Below are 9,616 nucleotides of genomic sequence, written 5' to 3'. Positions count from 1 at the left end.
TTTGTGAGATGTTGACAATGGAATACTCTAAATTAATTTGGGTACACAAAAGCCTGAGAGACGTATTTAATACTATCTGAAACTCTTGAAAATTGCAATTGACTTTGTGAAGCTTTTGCGAGAAATGTATTTAACAGGCGGAGTCATGTCAGGCTCTATAAGGTATTATATATTTATATATCCAAGAGTTACCTGACTGATTGCCTATCATTCTAATTTAGTACTTTTAATCTGTGCCCAATAACGAATTCTTGGCTTGCTAAACAACGTGTTCTAGGATTTGGCATACACTCCTGGACCAAGTGACTACTCAGACAATTTCTGTCAGACTCCCTATATCTAGTCTCTTCGCTTATAGCAATCATCGTGACCCTATACGAATGTCTTCACTCAGCAACATTCGGGACTACGTTCTCAGATGGCTCTCTCTCGCACTGAGAATAGAGAAAAACAGAATAGAGATGCATAAATCTAAAAGACAAGCTCACTGGGATAATGCGAGCTAGTCAGACTCTCTCTAATACAATGACAACAGCAGGAGCCAATTACGACAAATTAAACAGATACAGAAACCCTTAAGCAACAACGACAAAGCGTAAAGCAACACAATTACGCACAATTACCTATTGACTCTGTTTTTTATTTTAAATTTAAAATATCATAAATAGAGGAGATAATGAAACTTGAAAGGTCGCAGTCAAATAAATATACGTTTTAGAATTTATCCCTTTTCAGGACATTTCATTATTATTCATAAAAATTGTTATTTGAATTTGACTTTTTGAAGGTAACTAAAATAACCCAAAAGCGAGAGAGTGGAAGTTTACTACGTGTAGGTTCCCAATGTAAATATGAGGCCACATCCATGATCTGTGTGATCCCATTGATACTTCAGTGTAGCTAACAAATTAAATCAACTAGTCAAGAAGGTTAGAGAAGCTCTTTTATAATGCTGAGTACTATTTGTATTATTAATCAAGTTATGAGCTCGATAAAAAGTTGTTCAGATTCAGCATCGCCAATAGAATTTTGTCCTCTTAAAAGTCCACTCCCAATAGGGAATGGTTCAGAGGGTAACTGCCAGTCGAATACTCCCGACGGGAGTACTCCTACCTGCTTTCTAATCGCCTTAAGATAATATGACACATTATAAAACGTAGCTAAGCAAATTTCTGGAAAACTCAAATTTAGGTCTTGCGCTAGTTGTTGGTCGGGTATTCCAAGAGTTGGCAATTGGTATGAGCCATAGCTGAGTAAACAATTTGGGATTTATGGCTGTTGACAGTCGGACGAGTGTGATAGAGGATCTTTCGAGATAAATGATGCGCTTGTCGTAAATGTCTAATTAGCATAGAAGAGCAAATACGAACTATAAAACATGGACTATGACTATGCGCAAAGGAAAAGAGCAGACGGCGCCACGCGCTTAGGCGCTATCGGGTGGGTCGGTTGGCTGAGCTAGGCGTGTGGCCCACATTATTTGCTTTTGGCCAAAAATAAAGCGCTGCGCACATTGTTTGCAATGGGCCATGGCCCACAATGCGGCCTCACGCCGCTGGCCGTCAAGGTCAAGTCCCACAGGCGCACACGGCAGGCGCGTGATCAGTGCAAACGGATCGATCGACCCACTTGCTCGAGATATGCGTGACATAGTCTCTCTCCCTCTCTCTCTCCCTCTCCCTCTCTCTCTCTATATATATATAAATTTATACACAAGCATTTTTGTGTTTTGCATTTGCATTGGGCCAACTTCCGTACAGGACGGCCTCGCTAGCGCCTACGCCGGCGGCATGCCGAGCGCGGGACATCTATTTGGGTGCCAAGCGAGACGACCATAAAATGTTGAGTGCGATTCGGATCGGAATCGGAATTGGAATTGAAATTGGAATTAAAATTAAAATTGCCATCGAAATCGAAATCAAAATCGCCATCAAAATCAGTGGCAATTAAATGCTAATGGCTAATGGCTCTGGCTCTGGCTCTGTCTCTGGCTCTGGCGCGCTTGGCAATTAGGCCGATAGACGGTGCGATAGCCGCAGTTGCATTCTAATTCAATTAGTAGCCGGCTTCTAAATGGGCTATAAATGAGCGGCATCTGCTGCAGCCGCACGACGTCCACAATGCTGCAGCTGCGCCGCACTGTCTGTCTGCTGCTCGCTCTGCTGCCGCTGCGAGCTGAGGTGAGCGAGTCTCTCTTAGAGAGTTCCATTGTAGCTTCGCCTTTGAATCTCAATTTGATTGGCAGCTGGCCACCTTCGATGTCTTCCTCGATGAGAACATCTTCCAGGAGTCCTGCGACCCCAAGGAGGACAGAGGCAACGTGGCCCTGAGTGAGTTGCTTGAAAACAACCTGACGAGTGTCATGATCGACGACACATCCTACATTACCGGCGAGTTCGTTGTCAAAGTCCAGCTCCCACCCGGCCGCATCAGGCTGGAGGCGGACATCAGGCGTCAGGACCGCGGCCGCTGGGTGCCCACGTTTATTTCCATCAAACGCGACGACTTCTGCAAATCCCTGTTCGATCCGTTCGAGCTCTGGCACTTCTTCATCATAACAAATATACCCAGAAGCCAGCGCATATGCCCACCGAAAAAGGGAGTGAGTAAATTATCCTTTTATGCAATCGTACACTTTATGGGAGTTGAGCAAGGGAATGGGATTAGAGCTAGAAGGGTCCTTGATCAGTAGGAATCAGGTGGGGGAAAAGGACTCGAGGGACCGTCTTTATACCCGGAAGACGCTATAGCCGTACAAGTGGGGACCAGAATTGTAATAATCGGATTCTACTGATTATGCTAACTCAGACGAGTTATATCTATAGATCAGTTAATACATATGTATGTATATTCCGATTAGTAACGGAATTTAGAGATAGGTTGGGGAACATTTTCTAAGAAGGAAGAACATTTTCTTTCACATATTATTTGTAATAATTTCTTTTTAAAATATTGAAAAATTTAATGATTATAAATATTTCACTATATAATATATATAATTATAATTTGTATATAGTATAAATGAGCGATCTATAGAATTCGTATTTTTTAAAGAGATCCATACATAGATAGAACAAGTAAGAAGGCTCCAGTCGAGACTGCTCGACTAGGAGATACCCTGAACCCTCCAAGCTCATATTCTACTCATTCTGCACTTCTTTTATGCACACATGCACACACATGCGTAATCATATGGTAATAATGTGTGTACATTCCAAAGCAACAGTTTCTAGTACTTGAAATGCGTTGATGATTTTCCATTGAAAATGGGCTCAGGGTATAAAAAGGAAGTTAAACAAATGGATATACTTACAATATATGACCCACCCAAGAATATAATTAATTTATTTATTGATTAGACATTCGAATTAATATAAAATGAAGACTAACTAGCTTAGGTACTGAGCAAGTGGAGCCTTCGACATCCAAGAATATTATAAACTGCGTATATAAATACAAATAGAGAGAGATTTAAGATTCTTACAGTTTGCAAGATATAATGAATGTGTATATATCTATTCTGTACATAAAAAAAATTATATTTTGAATATCTCCTCCTTATAATAGACCACATTAGCCTATCACCCAGCTATACACTATATATAAATGGTGTTTCTGTTTCCCTTTCTCGTTTGCTTCCAGCATGTTTATACCTTTCAGAATGTAAGCAATCGAATGCATCTGGAGAACATGCCCCGCTGGAACGTCTTGGGCAATGTCAAGGTTGTGATGCACTTGAGTGTTGGCAATCTGACGACTTGTGTGGCGCTCCACTGCACCGTTAGCGAGGATTAGGGCAACCACTTGTGCAAATAGTACACATGTAGTTCTTTTAGATGGGACATCAGCTCTATATATAGCCCGTGGATATGCACCATTTTGCTCGCTGGCTTCCCCGTTGGCAGCTTATTTGATGTTTGCACTGATTTAATGGGGCCGTATTATACTTCTATCTAAATTATATGCAAATAAACAAGATTTCATGTTCAGGTACGACAAAAATGCCGCGTAATTTGCAGCCAAAGTTCTCATCCGCGGACGCGATAAGCGGCCGTCGTACATATTCGTAATCCCAGCGAAACGAAATGGAACGCTCTGCTCCCGTAATCCCCGTTGCTATTTGCCCACGGCTCAGAGCCAGCACCATTTCAGCAAACTGAACTCATTCGCAGCGTCTATCTCTGTTCCGTTCCCATTCCACAAGTCGTTGGCGCGTGATGCCCACCAAACACCCGGAGAATTTATGACATCTATATTATTCTGGCAGCCTGTACTGATTCTATTGTACGGATTCCCTCGCCCATTATCTTGGCCATATCCACGTGGTAGTGCTAGCTGGCACTGCCATGGTCATGGCCATTGCCCCGAGGTCGCTAAGATCCAGCTAAAGGCCAGTTTACAGCAGATGAACCTGAACGGATGAATTCTGATCCCAGTACAGTAAAAGATCTAGGATGTTCAGTGAATCACTCAAGATACCTCCAAATTTTATCTTGGGCAATATAAATTATTTATTTATATAGACCCCAAAGTAATATAAATAATACATAAAGCCAGTTCCAGCACATTCCTTGATTCATTTATTTGCTAGGCTTAACATTCGCTAAGATCAGAATTTAAGACTATGAAAAAATTTCTGACACTGATAATGCTTAAATTTTAAATAAATAAAGTCGAGCAAAAAATGGGGAAAAATGAGTTGTCTCTTTTTAGCCTTGACCAAATGACTGTACTACATATATATCTATTTGGTTGACAGCGAGAAACTGTAAAACTTAAAATGGAATAAACAAAAATAAACTAGATAAAATATTTGCTTTAAAATTAAACAAAACACTTTGGGAGCGGGTGACAATCGATAATAATCGAAAAAAAAACTTAAGGCCGATGAATATGAATAACAGCTAGAAAGGGGCCAAACATTTTAAGTACATTTGTATGTATGTGCATGCATATATATGTATACGTAAAAATATAATATACCTATAATATACATATGTATCAAGCCGTTAATAAAAATAATTGTGTTGTAGTATACAAATCTTAATCTAAACGAAACTGTACTTTTTTCTTTAAGCAAAAAAAGAAATGAAAAACAAAATTCACTATTTTATTTTTCCTTTCATTTAGTTTTGATTTTTTTCATGAACAATTAAATTTTTGTTTTCATAATGTCATTTCCATATAAGATATATGGGATATACGGAGAACAGTATTGGCAAATTAATGATTAGAACAAACTGGTTGCTCTAAACTCCTTTCCTTAGACTAGTTATTCATTCCCTAATCAAAACATCATTTTTATGTACACATTTCTATAAATAAGAACTGTCGATCAACGAATGAGCGAAGGAAACCAGTTCAAGGAAAGGAATTGACTGCAGTCACCTTAATCTAAACACTAATTTGTCACTTCTGTTCCCTATTGCATCAGTTAATCCACTGCATACAGTAATAGGTAAATAATCTTTTCTGATAGACTAGAGCATACCCTGCAACTTGGCAAAACTACTCTTGCAAGTTTCTTTCAATATAAGTAAACAATAATATATTAATATATATAAATCGAAAATTAATATATTTGGTACAAATTATATATTCAAAAATTATTAGCTAAAGCTCAAATGCTAGAAAGGCTAAGCAAGTTTCTAAAGGCCTAGGTAAAATGTAGTTCATAATCAACAAAGCAGAAACCGTTAACTGTCCGCAGTATGCATAGTAGCACTTCCTTCCATATATTTCATTTATATACCTTGGATAGATTATTTGATGCAGCAATAGCTCTGTCATATACTCATAGATATATGGCCTGGCGAGTGTGTGGGTCGGTGCCTCTGTTTCGCAACGATAAAAATGAGTTGAGTAAATAGTTGAGGCTATTAAGCCTAAGCCCCAGCAAATAATAGAATCTATATGCACTTAGATTTTCGCCTATATTGTAAATATCAATAAATTTCGCTTACGTGACGTCTGATGTCTTCGCAGTCTATACTTAATTAAAAATTTACATATTTTACGTGAAACATGTGCTGCCTGATATTTTTTAATTTTCTCTAATGATAGGATAATGAACGTCTATTAGGTGCACCTATTATAGTCTAGAGTCTCCACAGCATAATATAAAGGAGATGGAGTATATCCATTTACTGCTCAGCCTCTCTGATTTAGCTATAAATAAGAAATAAGGTCATTATTATCATTGGACTGAGGTGGGTGAGCTCGCATTATGATCGTTTGATACACTTCAGAGTCTTTGCGCTGGAATGTGCCAGACTTCAAAAGTGATTTGTACGCATTTCGTCTTCGCTGGTATTTATAGGGTATTTGGTGGCATATACATTGGGCACAATGTATACAAAGTTAGTTGAGCGCATGAAAACAAGTTTAGTATACGTACCAGGTACGTTTCGCGACCTTAATATGAATGCAATCCAAACTTCTGGGTAAACAAATTGAGACGCAGACTAGTGTGGGCTATCTAGGGGCAATGACAGTGGGGGGCAGAGAGGTTGACTCTGCCTGAAATTCGATGTGATTGCACAGCTGACATAAGCCCGGCACCGGCGATCATCGTATCGATCGAGGTGGCAAAGGTGTGATGGATGTTGTGGCCAGTCGCTGGGCTATTCGCAATGCAAATAAATAAACAACTTAGAGGCTCTTATGTGTCTTGATAGTCGCACAGTGTAGTGCAGCCATAGTTTCGCATACCCGTTGCCACAATAATATAGTACTAATAATAGAGCCACATGTGAGCTGCCCCGTGTTTACATCATACATACTTATTAACTACTTATTTGCTAGTCGCTCGACTTGCGAGTGCCTCAAACTAGTCGTGACCTGTTATTTGCGGACTGAGGTTACAAAATACAATAACATAAAGTACTCATCGACATAAACATATATAATATATATAAAGTATATATAGACCAACTTTTATAAAATAAAACGCATCTAATTAAATTGTGCTACGATAAATCTACCATGAATGAGCATTAAGCAATATCTTGAAATGAGCGAACACAGCAGAAAACAAGCTGCAGGAAGCTGGCTCTTTGGCTGGCTTACTAACAGGGTATCTGACTGTCGGTCTGACCGACTAGAGCCATCTCACCAGGAACAATGAATCATACTCCCAAATAACGCTTCTTGCCTTGAGCACTTATTTAACATTGAAGTCATGTAGTTCCGCTATGAACTGAGCCTAAGCTCCTTGATCTTCACTGAAAATGATTAAGAATTTGGGATTGGAATTGTGTTATAAAGATATTTATAATAATATATTATTAAGAGCATTATTACAACAGATCTAGACAGCTCGTATAGATCGTCAACACATCTAATCTGAGCACCAACAACAACAGGCGAAGGTTGCAGAGATTACATCTTCCGGAGCGCAGGGGCATCTGATGAACTTGAAATTTTGTAGAATAAGATAGTATAAGGAATAAATAAGTATAGATTTTAGATGTACAGGCTTACAGCTAAATGAGCTACAGAGTCTATGAACAATACGTTGCAACAATATCAACTGACTACAAGCGAATTAGAACGTTCCAATCGGGTATTACCGACTGCATTACACTCATTAATGTTCAAGAAACAGTTAAATCTTATGTGGCAGAGGTGTCTGAAAGCATTTTGGAATTCTTTTTCATGTGAGTCATAGCTTCAATTTGGATCGACCCCAAACAGCACACTTATGTAATTTTCAGGTAATCGATACAGGAGCTCAGCAGTCACCAAGTCATGTAGCTTTACGTTTCTAAATGTCATATCGTGGATGCATAGCTTCCCCAGTAAACGTAGACATGCACTATTTGGCAAGTCCTTAGAAGGAATCTAGGTGTACGAAATTACATGGAAAATATGTTATCCCAAAACAGTTCAAGAGTAACTAAATTTTAAGCTTCCAGATTTATTTTCTTCTTTTTAATTAATCAAAAAGTTCTACAATAAATACTAATAATAAACTAATAATAATCATAATCAATTTGATAAAAAAATAAAATAAAATTATTAGAATATTCTAAGTAAAAACCAAAAAAAAAATAATATTTATATACAATATATAATATAAATATAAAGAATAGCATAATTAAAATTGTGAAATTTCGAAACAAAAATTTTGTTTTAACGATTATTAAAAAATAAATGAAAATAAAAAAACAATAATAATATGTTTTAAAGATTATTAAAATATAAATAAAAATAAAAAATACTAATAATTAATAATAATAGGTATTTTTATATCTTAATACATATAGCAAAATTCAAAGGCATTGTTGTATATTAAGTACTGGTTTATTTAGACTGCATCCACTTAGAGGTAGTATAACTAAGCCTAAGAGGCTAACCCCTCTTCGCACGGCCAGAAACAGTATAATTTAGCAACTTTAGAAGATTCAAAATCATAAAGCTTCAGCATGACCTTATTTTCCTTTTCTACTTCCTTCAACTCTCAATCTCTCAATCTACATGAAGTTTCCATCTGGTTTTTGTTACTGCTATCTGAATTTTTTCGTAAGCATGAAGCGAGCATTGTGCAGTCGTGCATAGCCGTTCGCTCTGATGCAATAATCGCTGTCAACTGATAGCTGAAATCGGATGCACACATCTGATGTCAAATCTAGCGCTGTAATCCAATCCACGTTACTCCATCATGGGTCGTCCCAGTCAGAGTGTTCAGGAGGCCTTTGCGTGTGGCTTGGCCGCAGCTTGTCCCTCTCTAGGGATAATTTTGACAGCTGGAGCTGCCAGCAATAACAATGGCCTGACGTAATTTTGCTGTTGGCTGAGTGCTTTCCCAAGCGCTTTTCATTGTTGTGCTGTTGCGAGGGCTTTTCCAGTGCACTTCCTTTTGTTAATAATTTAGCAAACCCCTTTGTATATCACTCATACGTAGCGTTGGCCCTGCCACGTAAATTGCATGAATTAGGCGCCTTATTTATTGTATTTATATAACTGTTAAGCACACACACACACACCGAGATAAATGTTATGAAATGCAAATAGAATGTCACTGTTAAATGCCACACACACACACACATGCACGCATACAGAGAAGCGTGTGCAATTGCTGTTGTGTTGTTGTTGTTGCTGTTGCTGCTGTTTGCTTGCATTTTAATTTGTCAAGATTGTCAAGAAGTTACTGCAATGTAACACAACAAAACAAAATAAAACAAAACAAAACAAAACAATACAGTGAGAAATTAAAGAGAATAAACAGCAACAAATTCGCAATATTAATAAAAACAAAAAAAGGTTGTCGCACCCCGCTGTCAAGCGATGTCATGGCGCCCCCTCCACTGCCGCAGCCCCTGCCCCCTGATGGCGACTCCTGCGCTGACTCTCAATTCATTTCATTTGATTAAATAAAGAACAACATTTAATCAAATAAGGGGAAACAGTCGAGTGCAACTGAAAAGTGCAAACAAAGCCCGGAGCCAAGCCGAGCGTTTCATTCAATTCATCTGCTTCTACTTCAGCATATTTATTTTATTATTATTTTCCAACTGCTTGTATGCTGTTCTGTAAACATTAAATAAATACAAATTAAATTAATTAAATGAGTAAACAAATGCGCCAGACACGAAAAATGTTCGCGAACAACAAC

The 9,616-nt window shown here is 38.1% G+C and overlaps 1 protein-coding gene across 1 annotated transcript; it reads left to right on the top strand.

Moving 5' to 3' along the window:
- Positions 1–35: 35 nt before the first annotated feature.
- Positions 36–5,003, top strand: LOC108618247 (uncharacterized). The gene is made up of 3 exons (XM_018014184.2): positions 36–2,180; positions 2,246–2,602; positions 3,643–5,003. The coding sequence occupies exons 1-3, from the start codon at positions 2,085–2,087 to the stop codon at positions 3,793–3,795; spliced, it is 606 nt and encodes a 201-aa protein (XP_017869673.2). The 5' UTR covers positions 36–2,084; the 3' UTR covers positions 3,796–5,003.
- Positions 5,004–9,616: the final 4,613 nt, after the last annotated feature.

This window comes from Drosophila arizonae, chromosome X (genome assembly GCF_054131065.1).
Source record: "Drosophila arizonae isolate 15081-1271.41 chromosome X, UAZ_ARI_1.0, whole genome shotgun sequence".
NCBI classification, from domain to species: Eukaryota; Metazoa; Arthropoda; class Insecta; order Diptera; family Drosophilidae; genus Drosophila; species Drosophila arizonae.
Note: the sequence above shows the minus strand (reverse complement) of the source record. Positions and strands in the feature narration are given on the sequence as shown.

What these genes read in the sequence shown, in the direction of transcription:
- LOC108618247 (XM_018014184.2), top strand. Translation starts at nt 2,085, where the DNA reads ATGAGCGGCATCTGCTGCAGCCGCACGACGTCCACAATGCTGCAGCTG. An exon ending in TGCTGCCGCTGCGAGCTGAG is followed by an intron (nt 2,181 to 2,245) that starts GTGAGCGAGTCT and finishes TTTGATTGGCAG; the next exon opens with CTGGCCACCTTCGATGTCTT. An exon ending in TATGCCCACCGAAAAAGGGA is followed by an intron (nt 2,603 to 3,642) that starts GTGAGTAAATTA and finishes GTTTGCTTCCAG; the next exon opens with CATGTTTATACCTTTCAGAA.